Raw genomic sequence first — 15,597 nt, forward strand, 5'->3', positions numbered from 1 at the left:
CTTGAAAAGTGAATTTTGTATTTCTATTTGTATTTTACAGATAGTATTAAAATACTGTCTGTATTTTAAATAAATATATCCCAAATACAGCCTTCAAGTTGGGTAAAAGTTCTCATAAAGTTACTCATGGAAAGGTAATATTTTTACATGGATACCATAGATCTGATTATTTCATTCAGCTGTGTGAAATACTCCAGTGGCTTCAAATTGCTGTTAAGATAAAGACCAATAATTAGAGGAGTGCAAATCAAAATTACAATGAGGTACCACCTCACACTGGTCAGAATGGCCATCATCAAAAGGTCTACAAATAACAAATTCTGGAGAGGCTGTGGAGAAAAGGGAACCCTCTTATACTGTTGGTGGAACTGTAAATTGGTGCAGCCACTGTGGAAAACAGTATGGAGATTCCTCAGAAAACTTAAAATAGAGTTACTATATGATCTAGCAATCCCATTTCTGGGTATATATCCAAACAAAACTACAATTTGAAAAGATACATGCACCCCAGTGTTCATAGCAGCACTACTTACAATAGCCAAGACACAGAAGCAACCTAAATGTCCATCAACAGATGAATGGATAAAGAAGATGTGGTGTATATATATATATATATATATATATACACACACACACACACACACACACACACACACACACAATGGAATACTATTCAGCCATAAAAAGGAATGAAATAATGCCATTTGCAGCAATGTGGATCAACCTAGAGATTATCATTCTAAATGAAGTAAGTCAGAAAGACAAATATCACACAATGTCACTTATATGTGGAATCTAAAATATGACTCAAATGAACTTATTTATGAAACAGACTCACAGACATAGAGAACAGACTTGTGGTTGCCAAGGCAGAGGAGGGATAGGGGAGGGATGGATTGGGGGTCTGGGATTAGCAGATGCAAACTATTATATATAGAATGGATAAACAACAAGGTCCTACTGTATAGCACAGGGGACTATATTCAATATCCTGTAATAAACCATAATGGAAAAGAATATGTATATGTGTGTGTGTATATATATGTATATACATATACATATATATAACTGAGTCACCTTGCTGTGCACCAGAAACCAACATATTGTATATCAACTGCAGTTCAATAATAAAAAAAAAAAGACCAATTACTATTCTTAATCTTATCTCTGCCTCTTAATCTTATCTGGCTACCTCTGTAGCCAGATATCCCACCTATTTCCCCCCCTGCCACCTACTCTTTCCCTGGCTTTTGTTTGTTTCGTTGGTTTTTATTTTTTAAAATACCTAGTTTTTAGGTTGAGAGCTGTTGTTGGGACCAGAGCTCACATCTCCTGGAACGCAGCCCCTGCACTACTTGCCTCCCCGGGTCATGTTCATAGAGCTCCCAAGCCAGGCTGGCCTTACTTCCAAGTGACTGATTAAGAGGAGGCAACCTCTGTCTTCGTTTAGACAACTTCCTGGTTTTCACTTCCTAAGTCATCCTGTTATGTCATGCCTCTGAGCTTCACATTGGTTTTGAGTTTGAAGATTCCCAGTTCACAAACTGTTCTTTTGTGCACAATAAACTCTTACTGAATACTAAAAAAAAATCAAAACCGGGCTTCCCTGGTGGCGCAGTGGTTGAGAGTCCGCCTGCCGATGCAGGGGACACGGGTTCGTGCCCCAGTCCGGGAAGATCCCACATGCCACGGAGCGGCTGGGCCCGTGAGCCACGGCTGCTGAGCTTGTGCGTCCGGAGCCTGTGCTCCACGGCGGGAGAGGCCACAGCAGTGAAGGCCCATGTACCGCAAAACAAAACTAAACAAAACAAAAAAACCTAGTTTTTTTCTCATTTCAGGATTCTTGCACATAGTGTTTTCCTGTTGTTCTAACACAGATTGTCTACCTCCTATTTCTTCAAGTCTTAGCTTAAACATCATCTTGGGGAACTTATCCTGTCCCTGCATTACTAGCTTAAGTCTGTCTATAATGCATTCTTTTTTTTATTCATAAATATTTATTTTTGACTGCATCGGGCCTTCACTGCTGCTCACAGGCTTTCTCTAGTTGCGGCGAGGGGGGGCTACTCTTTGTTGCAGTGCGCGGGCTTCTCATTGCAGTGGCTTCTCGTTGTGGAGCATGAGCTCTAGGTGCTCCAGTAGTTGTGGCACACAGGCTCAGTAGTTGTGGCTCGCGGGCTCTAGAGTGCGGGCTCAGTAGTTGTAGCACACAGGCTTAGTTGCTCTGTGGCATGTGGGATCTTCCTGAACCAGGGCACGAACCAGTGTCCCCTGCATTGGCAGGTGGATTCTTAACCACTTCGCCACCAGGGAAGTCCCTATATTGTATTCTTATACTTTCCTATATTTTTTTTTCTTCATGGCATTATCACAATTGAAATAAAATAAAATAAAATAAAATAATTTGTGTGTGTAATTATTCATTTGTATGTTCTCCCTGTAGATTGTTACCCCCACTAGTGTAGAAACTGTCTACCTCGTTCATCACTGTATCCTCACTCTCTAGCACAGTGTCCAACATGTAGTAGATATTCAATAAATAACTGTGGAAGAATTATGGATATATGTGTAAAGTCTGTATGATTTTTTTTTTAGGTTAAAGAAAGACCTGATGTGGGAGTTTATATCAAGGATTTATCAGCTTATGTGGTAAATAATGCTGATGATATGGATAGAATTATGACACTGGGCCACAAAAATCGTAAGTATAGTGCTTAATTGTGATTAAACATTTATGTGTGGAGTAGGCTCTTTTAGAAGCAAACCTGGTATGGCATTTTGCGCCGTAAAGATTGGATTTTTAGGTTTCTTGAAAACCCTTCCTCTTTGACTATTTACTATGTGGAAAGCATATATGAATGAAAGATATCACAGATTGCTTTCCATGCTGACCAAAATTTTGTTACTTAGCAATAGTGCTATATCTTTGAGACTCATATCGCTGTCTCTTGTTAGTAATAATAATATTGGTAACATTTATTGAGTACTTACTGTGTGGCAAGTGCTTGTTCAAATGCTTTATAAGAATGATCTCTTTTAATCCTCAAAATGGGCTATGAAGGTATTAAATTCCTATGTTATGAATGAGGAAACTGAGACTTAAAGTAAATTGTCCAGGTCATATACTACTTAAGTAGCAGAGTGAGCATTTGAATCTACACCATTAGTCAGCATTAACCAGGCAGTATAATGCCTCCCTTTTGTTGACAAGAAAAGCAAACAAAATTAAATAAAGTGGCATTCTTTTTAGTAATTGTTTCAAGTTTTTTCTAAAGAATAAAAAGTTTCAGCAATATTGCTGATGCCCCAGGCCTAGTACTAATGATGTTACTAACAGCAATTAGAGATTAGAGGTAAAAGAAGAGAACATAGGAAATAACCTTTTTTTGTTTTTTAGATTTTTGTGACTAGACTAAAAATCTAGCAAACTCAAGGAAACAAAGCAAAAATTTTTTAAATTCAATTGTATTCTTATAAACCAAATAATAGAAAAATACCAAAATTTTAACAGGAAAATGAGCAAAAGATGTTTATGACTATGTTATTCATAGAAGAACCATACACAGCAGTAAGTATATGAAAGGATGTTTGACTTCACAAGTAATCAGGAAAATGCATATTCAAACAACAATGGGAGATGTTTTACCCATCAGTTTGGATGAAAGGATATCCAGGTTGGTGAGGCTCTAAGGAAATGGGCAATGGTGATGGGAATATACAGCCTTTTTGAAGGGCAGGATAACTGTATCTGTTGAAATTTTTAAGGATGCATTCCTTTGACCCACTGTTTCTATTTGTAGATATATGTTCTAGAAAAATATTTTTTGGTGTAAACAAAAAAATACCTTATTACAGCATTACTTGTAATAGCAAAAAGTTTGACACAACCTAAATAACTGTCAATAAAAAATTGGTTATATAAATTATGGTGCAAAAATATTATGGACTATAATGGAGCTGTAAAAAAAAAAACAACAAAACAGTGAGTTAAATCTACATGTAGAGACCCAAAAGACTTTCCCGATATATATTAAGGGAAAAAGAAAGCTAACTAGCACAGTATGTAATGCATCATCTCATGTATAAAAAAAGCCAAACTATCAAACTACATATTTGGGTATTTTGTGTGTGTGTTCACATGTATGTATGTGAAATACAAAATGAAAGGACATTTAATAGTGGTTACCTTTAGTGAAGGGGAAATAAGATTGGGGGAAAGGGATATAGGGAGCTTTCACTTTATGTTTTTTGTATGTTTGTATTTTTTTATACCAGGAATATGTTCATGTATTGCTTATTTAACTTAAGAAATTTTTAACATAAGATTCCATTCACAATAGTGACCAAAACCTTCCATTAACTACCTAAGAATTAATTTAACTTAGTATGTGAGATTTGTCTAAGGAAAAATGAAAAAATTCTAATGAGAGAAATAAAATGAAAGGAAGGTAAAGAGATTTGAACACCTAAGATAGCAGAGAGGAAAATAGTCTTCATTAACAAATAGATTGAGTTCAAAAATTAAAGGTTTAGCTGCAGGGGAGGGCCCTCCTGCACTGCTGGTGGGAATGTAAATTGGTGCAGCCGCTATGGAGCACAGTATGGAGGTTCCTCAGAAAACTAAAAATAAGAGTTGCCAGATGATCCAGCAATCCCACTCCTGGACATATATCCAGACAAAACTATAATTTGAAAAGATACATGCACCCCTATGTTCATAGTAGCACTATTCACAATAGCCAAGACATAGAAACAACCTAAATGTCCATCGACAGATGAATGGATAAAGAAGGAATATTACACAATGGAATATTACTCAGACATAAAAAAGAATGAAATAATACCATTTGTGGCAACAAGAATGGACCTAGAGATTATCATATTAAGTCGGAAAGAAAAAGACAAATACCATATAATATCACTTATATGTGGAATCTAAAATACAACACAAATGGACACATTTATGAAATGGAAACAGATTCATAGGTACAGAGAACAGACTTGTGGTTGCCAAGGACGAGGGGGGTGGGGAAGAGAAGGATTGGGATAAGTTTTTCTGTACCTCCCTGAAAAACATAAAAATTTAATTTTTTATTCCAAAATAAATATTTTGACAAAAATTACGGCTATGGAAATGTTTTATTTCCATTATGCAGTGTGTTAGGTTGGATCATTTAGTCTACTTGATTGCTGCAAGCTGTTCTCTCCTAGGGATTGTAAAGTTCAGTGTAGGTCACTTTTGACGTAACATCTGTTGCATTGCTTTGTTTTCATAACCGGAAATATAGAAAAATCACAGTCATAAATAGCATGCTTTACTTATATTGCAAAAACAATGGGTATTAAAATATTTAATATGACTTTTTCAAATTACACTTTCTCTCCCACTCCAAACTGAAAAACACTGCTATAGCTTGTTTTGATAATCACATAGTGATAAAACTATTCCTATCCTTTCATAAGGTAGTTCCAGTTTGGAAAATATTTCCCATGGATATAATTCTAAAGAGAAAGAAAGGTATCTACTCAAAGATGCTCATATTAGTGTCCCTTATGAAGAACTAAAATAGGCAACAACCCCAAATATCTCCCAGTAAGATAATAACTCAATTTTAGTAAAAATTTCAAGTTGGTTTTTACATGGAAATATATGTAGGAGATAATGTTAAGTGGGAAAAAAACAAGGTAAAATAAGACCTACTACTCTGTGGAAATATGTATAGTGTGTTACATCTGATTAGATGATTTGAAGTGGTGTCAGATTTATTAGTTTTTATATTTTTGGAGAAAATTGATTTTAAAAATTCATAACTTGATTTAAAAGAAAACAGAAAAGTATAGTATGGAATCACAGATCCTTGCATTTTCCCTCACTGATTTTCCATTTACCTTCTTTCATTGGGCTTTACTTTTCTTTACCAGTGCAATTTACTTTCTAGTTATCTGACTTATAATATAGCCATTTGCTAATAAAGAGTACCCTTTTAATGTTTAAATTGTAAAATCACAGCTCACATGGAGAAGCTCTACATGAATATAGTAGGAAAATAATTTTGGCATTGGGTGAAATTAACATATTGCTTTTAAAATACTTTGGAATTTAAGAAAAAAACACCCAATACATGCCTATTGTGAAAAACAAAACAGATCTTTTTCTTTGTTTGCACAATATATTCATGTAAAATATTTATACACACTCAAATTCTTAGCATATTTTGAATGGATGCTTTTGTTTTACAGAAATGGGATTATGCTCTATATTCCTTTCTTTTTTTCATATGTTATGGGTATCTTTCCATGTCATTCAGATCTACCTTATTTTTTTTAAAAAAGACTGCTTAGTAATTCATAGTATGACTATTCTATAATTGATTAACCACTGTCATATTGGTTGTTTCTGATCTCTCGCTGTTGTAAACAGTTCTTCCCTGAATATCTTTGTATCATCTAATGTATATATGCAAGTATTCCTGTGGTTGATTCCCAGAACATATCAATAATACTTTTTAGAGACAGCTGAAACAGCAGTTAATTTTTTGAATTATTTAACATGTATTTTTTATGTAAATTAGTTAATTTTTTAAGCCAGCAATACTTGAAATTAAGTATTTTGTTCTCAAATCCCCTCTTTCATGTGAAAAAAATACAGTTTTTTGTTATCAACATAAATTGTCAGAAATTTCTAATAATGGCTAAATATACCTAAGTTTTTATGTTTTAGCCATGCTCTCTGGCTTTTGGCTCTGATGAAATTCAGTATTCTGGATATTTAATTATTTTTAAAGGCATTCCCTGTTGTTATAGTTTTAAATAATTTCCTCCCTTTATTCAAGGTTCTGTTGGTGCAACTAATATGAATGAACATAGTTCCCGTTCCCATGCCATCTTTACAATTACTATAGAATGCAGTGAAAAAGGCGTTGATGGTAACATGCATGTCAGGATGGGGAAGCTCCATCTTGTAGATCTTGCTGTAAGTAACAGGATGCTACTTAAGAATAACTCTTGTGATTTCTTTTTATTTTATAAATAAATAATAATTCAAGTGAAAAGGAGTGATTATATAATTTTTAAGTTTTACCTGTGTATGTGTTTAACTTATTATTTTTTTTTAATATTTATTTATTTATTTGTCTGCGCCGGGTCTTAATTGTGGCACGTGGGATCTTCGATCTTTGTTGTGGCATGCGGGATCTTTAGTTGCGGCACACGAACTCTTAGTTGCGGCATGTGGGATCTAGGTCCCTGACCAGGGATTGAACCCGGGCTCCCTGCATTGGGAGTGTGGAGTCTTAGCCACTGGACCACTAGGGAAGTCCCCTTAACTTACTACTAATTATGGACTATTTCAAACCTATACAACGTAGATAGAATAGTATAATGATTTCTCATGTACCCATCACCCAACTTCAGCAATTATCAGTTCATGGCCAGTCCTATTTCATCTCTACCCTCAGCCACTTCTTCCCTTCCAGTATTATTTTGAAGTGAATTCCAGATATATTAGATCTTTTACCGTTAAAATACTTTTTTTAACTTTGGGAAGAATATTCTGTATTTTTTATTTTAGCTTTACTTCTGTCTCTGTTTATTGTAAGGGTTCAGAAAGACAAGCAAAAACTGGAGCTACTGGGCAGCGCCTGAAAGAAGCTACAAAAATCAATCTTTCACTTTCTACCCTTGGTAATGTTATTTCTGCCTTGGTTGATGGAAAAAGCACTCATGTGCCTTATCGTAACTCTAAATTGACTCGTCTTCTTCAGGATTCCTTAGGAGGAAATTCAAAAACCATGATGGTAAGACTTAATTGGTCGTATAGTTATCATCAGGAAAATTTAAGATTCCTGCTTATGCCAGTAGTTAATATTCATAACATTTAAAAAAACTATTGATTATTTTACTTTTTAAAATTTGGAGTTATTTTTTCTAGTACACCATGTGTGCGAGTCTATAATTGTATTGTTTGGAAGCCTATGTGGTGGTGCCCTCTTTTTCAGGAAGACTGGAATGGAAATATATTCCAGAATTCTTTTTGATATGTTCATAATGGTAGTATTAATTTGTGTCAAGTGTAAAACGTTTTGTATTCCTAATTCAACAGTGTGCAAATATTGGACCAGCAGATTACAATTATGATGAAACCATCAGTACATTGCGGTATGCTAATCGTGCTAAGAATATTAAAAATAAAGCAAGAATTAATGAAGATCCAAAGGATGCTTTGCTTCGTCAGTTTCAGAAAGAAATAGAAGAACTGAAAAAAAAGCTTGAAGAAGGTAACATTTTCTCAAAATATTAATCTTAATGTTGGCTAAAAACGTGTTGTTTAGCCAGTAAGTGTTCTAATAAAAAGCCACCTATTAAAAATTCTCTGAACCTCTAACATTGATATTTAAGGGAATATTTCTGCAAGGTAAATTGATACTTACATACTTTAACATTTCCATATTAAGCTCAAGTAGAATTATATAATATTTGTGTATTGATTTTTTAAAAAAAATTCATTTAATTTAAACCTCCATCTCAGTCCCCATGATCTTTTGTAAAGATTTCATATGTCCACTTATTAAATAATGAATTTTTATTTGTCTCTATATAAGAGCAAGTTCTACCATACATGTATTTAGCGAAAATGACCAGAGTTCTTTGTGATAGGTATCAGTCACTATTATTTGAAGTAAACAAAGCAATCAGAGAGTCATGGGTAAACCTAGTTTACTCTTAAGTAAAAATTCATTGCATGGCCTTGAAAATATGCTTTCGTGTTTAAATTTGAACATGAGATTCTATTTTGGAAATTCTTTTCTAACAAGGTATCATGTCAGAAGGTTAGAAAATTTGAAGACCTTATTCATTAGGGCGAGAAATTTACCAACCATCATTAGGCAGTCAGTGACTTCCTGAATCTTCGTGCTAAGAACTAACTGGCATAGGGCTCCTTTGCATACCAGGTGAATAAAGGGCTTTGAAATTGCCTCTTTTCAGTCTGTGGGGAAACTGGTTAGATCAGATATGAAATCCAGAGATGCCAACATCACAAATATTTGGAGAAGGTGCTGATTCAGTAAATTTGAGTAAGATTATTGAGGAAAAGCAGTAATTGAGCTGCCTCTTAGATAATGGAATTTGGTATTTTAAATGTGACCACTAGGTGGTATTTATAGTCAGTATGTTTTAAAGATGTAAAATTTCTTAGATTTCTTAATATTGAGTTCATATCTTTATTTTGCTGACCCTTTTTTTACATTTTTTTATTGTGGTAAAATATACATAACATAAAAATTACCGTTTTAACTATTTTTGTGTACAGTTCTGTGGCATTAAGTACATTCACATTATTCTGCAACCATCACCACCATCCATCTCCAGGACTTTTTAATCATCCCAAAATGAACCTCTGTACCCATTAAACACTAGCTCCCCATCCCTCTCTCTCCCTCAGTTCCTGGTAACCCACTGTTCTTTCTATTTCTATGAATTTGACTATTCTAGGTACCCCATGTAAGTAGAATCATATAATATGTCTCCTTTTGTGTCTGGCTTATTTTACTTAACATAATGTCCTCAGTGTTCATCCATATTGTTGCATGTGTCAGAATTTCCTTCCTTTTTAAGACTGAATAATATTCCATTGTGTGTATATACCATGTTTTGTTTATACCTTCATCTGTTGATGGACACTTGGGTTGCTTCTATCTTTTGACTATTGTGAATAATGCTACTATGAATGTGGTGTACAAATTCCTGTTTGAGTCCTTGCTTTCAATTCTTTTGTTCTTTTGGGTATATACCCAGAGGTAGAATTGCTGGATAATATGGTAATGCTGACTTTATTTTTAATAAATTTCATTTTATTTATGCTCTTAGGACATATTGTTTTTATAATCCATTTAATAGAGTTAATCAGAAAAACAGTTAAAAAATAGGCAGAAACATTAAAAGCATAATTTTTTAACTTTTTATTTTGAAATAATTTTAGACTTATAGAAAACTCACAATAGCAAGGAGAGTTCTTATATACCTATTAGCCAGCTTCCCCTAATGTTAGCATCTTACATAACCATGGTACAATTATTGACACCAGGAAATTCACAGTGGTACAAACTTATTAACTAATCCACAGACCTTACTAGACTTTTGACAGTTTTCTCTCTAATGCCCTTTTCCTCTAGTCCAAGATCCAGTTGTGGATCACACATTGCATTTAGTTGTCATGTCTGTTTAGTTTCCACCAGTCTCCAATTCCTCAGTCTTTATTTGTTGTACATGATCTTGATGCTTTTGAAGAGTACTGGTCATGTATTTGTAGAATGTTCCTCAATTTGTATTTATTTATAGTTTCTCATAATTATTCTGCAAATTTTCTCCACTATAAATCTACTATTTTATTATTTCCTTTGTAATTAATATGTACCTTGTGGAGAGATATTGGGTTGGCCAAAAAGTGCCTTCGGTTTTTAAGTAAAAATAAAAGACACATTTTTCATCTTCACCAAGAACTTTATTGAACAACATATTCACCCTTTTGTTCCAGTACCTTCTGCCATTGTTCAGGCAACTTCATAATTCCATCTTACCAAAACTTTTTATCTTTTTGAGCAAAGAACTGTTCCAGGTGCCTTTTATAGTCTTCCAGGGAATTGAAATTTCTTCCATTAAGAGAATTTTGTAAAGACCAAAATAAATGGAAATCTGAAGGTGCAATGTCAGGTGAATATGGCAGATGAATCAGAACTTCCCAGACAAGGTGTAACAGTTTTTGCCTGGTCATCAAAGAAACATGCCGTCTTGCGTTATCCTGATGGAAGATTATGCATTTTCTGTTGACTAATTCTGGATGCTTTTCATCGAGTGCTGCTTTCGGTTGGTAACTGGGAGTAGTACATGTTGGAATTAATCGTTTGATTTTCCGGAAGGAGCTCATAATAGAGGACTCCCTTCCAGTCCCACCATATGCACAACATCACCTTCTTTGGATGAAGACCGGCCTTTGGTGTGGTTGGTGGTGGTTCATTTAGCTTGCCCCACGATCTCTTCCATTCCACATTATTGTACAGTATCCGCTTTTCATTGCCCATCACGATTTGTTTTAAAAATGGAATGTTTTCATTACATTTGTGTAGAGAATCGCATTAGGATATACTGTCAAGAAGTTGTGTTTTTTTTTTCTGCTTAACTTATGTGGAACCCAAACATCAAAGCGATTAACATAACCAAGCTGGGGCAAATGATTTTCAACGCTTGATTTGCATGTTTTGAGTATGTCGGCTATCTCCTGCGTGGTATAACGTTGATTGTTCTCAGTTACTGTCTCGATTTGATTGCTGTCAACTTCAACTGGTTTACCAGACTGTGGAGCATCATCCAGTTAGAAATCTCCAGCACGACCCTTCACAAATCACTTTTGACACATTTGATCAGTCACAGCACCTTCTCCATACACTGCACAAATCTTTTTTTGCATTTCGGTTGCGTTTTTACCTTTCTTGAAATGATAAAGCATAATATGCCAAAAATGTTCCTTTTTTTCTTCCATCTTCAATATTAAAATGGGTACACAAAAATTCACCAGCTTTGATAAGTCTTTTTTTTAAATACACGTTGATGTGACAGCTGTCACATACAATCTAACAAAATTGTTTCAAATGAAGTTAAAGACAGCTAAGTGCTACTAGAGCCATCTTATGGAAAAAAACCGAATGAACCTTTTGTTAAATTATGTTTTATATTTTTACTTTTTAAATTTTATTTTTTATACAGCAGTTTCTTATTAGTTATTTTATACATATTAGTGTATATATGTCTATCCCAGTCTCCCAGTTCATCCCACTGCCACCCACCCCCGGCTTGGTGTCCATATGTTTGTTCTCTACATCTGTGTCTCTGTTTCTGCTTTGCAAACCCGCCGAATGAACCTTTTGGCCAACCAAATTCTTTGAGACTATACAAAGGTCCTGTTTTTCATCATACTTTCTTCCACTAATGTTAGCATCCAACAGTAGTTTGTGCATTTGCTCAATGGTGACATTCTCTTCCCATTGTTCCTTCTAATGTTTAGTGTTTGGCGTGTCTGGAATTCTACTGTAAGGAAAAGCAGTCTCTTCTCCCCCACTTGTTTGTTTATTTGAGTATTTTTTATGTCAATATGGACTCATGGATAATTATTTTAGTCTGTGGGTTTATAATACAATAATATTATTTATTTTATTGTTCAGATTGTTCCAGCTTTGGCCATTAGGAGTTCCTTCAGGGTAGTTCATATATCCTGTCAACATGCTCCCATCAGTTTGTTTGTTTACTTGTTTTTTGAGCACTTCCTCACTTTCTGGCACCACAGATGCTTAGAGCTCATTTTTTTATTTTCCCTACCCTGGCCTTAAAATCATTTATTTCTCCCTGGCTCCTTTCATTGGAGAATGGTATTTAGAAACCAAGATTTAGGCATTAGGTGTGCTCATTGCTACCAGGGTGTCATTGTTTCTAGGCCTAAAGAACAAAATATGTTTAATGAATTTCTTCTCCCGAGACTCTGTGATTTCTTTCCATCTTTTATTTGTAGGTTCAAATATTATATTATGATTAGTGTATATTTTACTCCTCCCCCAGTTACTTTTGTTTTCTTAGATATTTCATATATGGACAGTAGTAATTTTAAATAACTACTTTGAAGGTATTATAGCACTGATTTGCATTAATATTAGCTTAATCCCTTTTTTTGATTTTTTTAAGTTAACATATTTGTGTACAAATAAGCTCTTCTTCTTTTGAATTACTTCATGTGATATAGTCCTAAAAGTGGGATCATTGTGTTCGATGACAGTTTTATGGCCCTTAAAAAAATAAACAGGTTGAATGAATTTAAAATCTTAAACAGAAAACTAAGAAAATGCTCCCCAAAAGTGATCATATTTTTTAAAGACTGAAATAATAACTCTAACATGTAACATTTAGAACTGTACTTAAACTAATAATTTGAAATTTTAAATGGATCAGAATCTAACTTCTCTTTAGGAACTTTAAAGATAAAGCCTCTGTGTACATTGTATCTGTTTCTGAGGTTAGCATATCTGATATACTGTCTAGGAATATTAAAATAAGGTTTGTTTAGGGCACAAAAACTTAATGAAGAAAGTTTATATAGGCATTTCCTAAATAGCCAGTGACCTGGCACAGAATAAACATCATTGTATTAAATTTCTATTTAAGGGGAAGAAATATCAGGCTCTGATATCAGTGGGTCAGAGGAGGATGATGATGAAGAGGGTGAGGTTGGAGAAGATGGAGAGAAAAGGAAAAAAAGAAGGGGTAAGTTCATTTTAGTGTTCTGGAAATTAAATGAGATTGCTGCCTAATGATGGTTTAACATTCCTAAGGCTGTCGAGTGCATGACTTTTATTTTGCCATTTTTAATTGTGGTAGCAATTAGAACAGAGGAAGTATGCCATATACCTGGTTAACTTTGCATTATTTTTTCCTCCTATACTGATCTCCTATTTCTAGATGAATCAGCATATAATATGTTCTGGTTTTGTTTTTTTTACAATTTAGAATTATAAAAATCTGTGATAGTGGATATACCATTTTAAAATTTTACATGGGATTTTAATTTAATGTGAGGACTTTTATTTATGTTAGGAATCTAAATTTTTAGGAAATTAGGATAATGTGAAATTTTTTTTTCAAACATGATTACGCTTTAATCATTGAATTTTTAAGTAATAAATTTGTAGAAGGATTGTATTTTTAATAGAATGTAAAATGCATTCTCTTTATAAAATGTACCCTCATTCTCACCTGTTATACTGGGCACTTGTTGCCAAGTACGAATTGAGACTGTGTTCATTGTGATAAAGATATAGATGACATGCAAAAGAGAGAGACATATTATAATGGCCTACATTTCAAATCCTTTAACCCTGAATATTTATTTCAGAACTCTCTTCCATTAATGTGGATCATTGTTTTCAAGCTGGTGCATATTTTGCTTGTCTTATTAAAATGTTCTTGCTGAAAATAAACCCATTGCTGTTTGATCAGGTGTCCCTAATTTAAAAGCCATAAAGAGTCCTTCAAAAGACAGGAAAAATATAATTTAGAGCAAGAGTTGGCAAGTAGTCTGCTGGCCAAATTCAGCCCACCACCTGTTTTTGTAAATAAAAGTTTATGAAACAGCCATGCTCATTTGTTTACATATGGTCTACAGCTGCCTTCACATGCGTCTGTCTGGCCTACAAAGCCTAAAGCACTTATCATCTGTCCCTTTACAGAAAATGTTTGCAGACCCCTGATTTAGAGAAGTGGTTTTGTGTTCACACCTATTTTTTCAGAGTAAAGTATTCAAAGCTAAAGCAGATGATAGATTTGTTAAAAATAAAGTTTTAAATAGAAAAAAATGCCACTGCTTAATATGTTAAAATATTTAATAGTAACATATCTTCCTTCCAGGCTTAGAAATTTTAAAAATTTCAGTAAGCCTTTCAAAGTTTTGCTGTGAAACCTTAAACATATATAATCACATCTGATAGTTTGATGTTTTGGAGGTGAAAGAGTGAAATTGAAGACAAACCAAACTGTCTGTATTAAAGGGTAATTTATCATTCCTGTAATTTTAATTGTTCGTGACTTTAAAATTTAAAACTCAGTTCCTTTAGCTTATCAACCTAAATGGTTTAAATAGACTTAAATGTCACCAAATGATTTGTTTATTTTTATTCTCTTCATTCCAACCCTCTGAATTACTATATTTTAAGTGAATAGTGGGATTTGCCCACAGTGGATACTTAAAGGAATAGAGTTTCTAATTCCCCTGTATGGCTTTGTAATTAGAGAATACTGCATAGAGTACCAAGACTGGTTTTAAGGGAAAGTAGGTTTTGGTTCTTTAATACAAAGCTTGATTGTCCTTTAAAATTCTTTCTTTGGAATTGAATTTTTCTCTGTGAATGTGTTCATTTTCTTGTTTCCTCTTTCTTTGGTTCCCGTTGGGCTCATTTCTTTGTCTTCCAGGCAGTAGCAGCAGCAGTAGTTCAGACTCCACATGTTCTGTCATAGAGAAACCTCTGGATAAGTTCTTGCCTAGTGAGTGGTAGCTCTTAAATTCTCTAACAGAGCTTTGGCTTTTCCATAACCCATGGGCTTCATTTGAGAAATGCTGTACCGCTCCCTGTCATTACTTAAAGAATACATGTTGGACTTCTCAGTAAAACAAAGCATGTGATGACTTTAGCTCCCCTCTTCATTGCTTCCAGTTAACCGTAATTGTTAAAACATATGCTTACGCTTATGTTTGAGACAATGGAAGAGAGATTCATGCTTTTGCAGTTGAGATAATGTAAAGAGAGCTAGTAAGCTGTATAAGAGAATAACTCTTGGTTCCTTTTTATGTTTCATGATACATCCTAGTCAGGTAAGGGACCTGTAATAACAAAATCCTGAATTTCTTAAGGTACACCTTATATTTGGAAGTACACCAGTGCCCTTTATAACACGTCTTATAGTTAAAAAGATTTTACTCCTTGGTGTCCTGTTCTTAGGGGTAGCTTAAGATTGAAAACTCCCTAATAAAGAAAAATGTAAAGTTTGAAGCAAGTAAAGATA

At 34.1% G+C, this 15,597-nt stretch overlaps 1 protein-coding gene across 3 annotated transcripts in view; it reads left to right on the top strand.

The window, feature by feature from the left end:
- The window catches only part of KIF3A (kinesin family member 3A), an 82,811-nt gene that overhangs the window by 43,760 nt on the left and 23,454 nt on the right, over window positions 1-15,597 (top strand). For all 3 annotated transcript variants that reach the window (XM_027097929.1, XM_027097947.1, XM_027097939.1), the window contains exons 5-9: window positions 2,596-2,701; window positions 6,834-6,973; window positions 7,599-7,796; window positions 8,102-8,276; window positions 13,207-13,305. In XM_027097929.1, coding sequence (XP_026953730.1) covers window positions 2,596-2,701; window positions 6,834-6,973; window positions 7,599-7,796; window positions 8,102-8,276; window positions 13,207-13,305 — 718 coding nt within the window. The remainder of the gene's footprint in view (window positions 1-2,595; window positions 2,702-6,833; window positions 6,974-7,598; window positions 7,797-8,101; window positions 8,277-13,206; window positions 13,306-15,597) is intronic.

Source organism: Aethalodelphis obliquidens, unplaced genomic scaffold (assembly GCF_003676395.1).
Source record: "Aethalodelphis obliquidens isolate GAN/ISIS:26980383/991018 unplaced genomic scaffold, ASM367639v1 scaffold4, whole genome shotgun sequence".
Taxonomy (NCBI): Eukaryota; Metazoa; Chordata; class Mammalia; order Artiodactyla; family Delphinidae; genus Aethalodelphis; species Aethalodelphis obliquidens.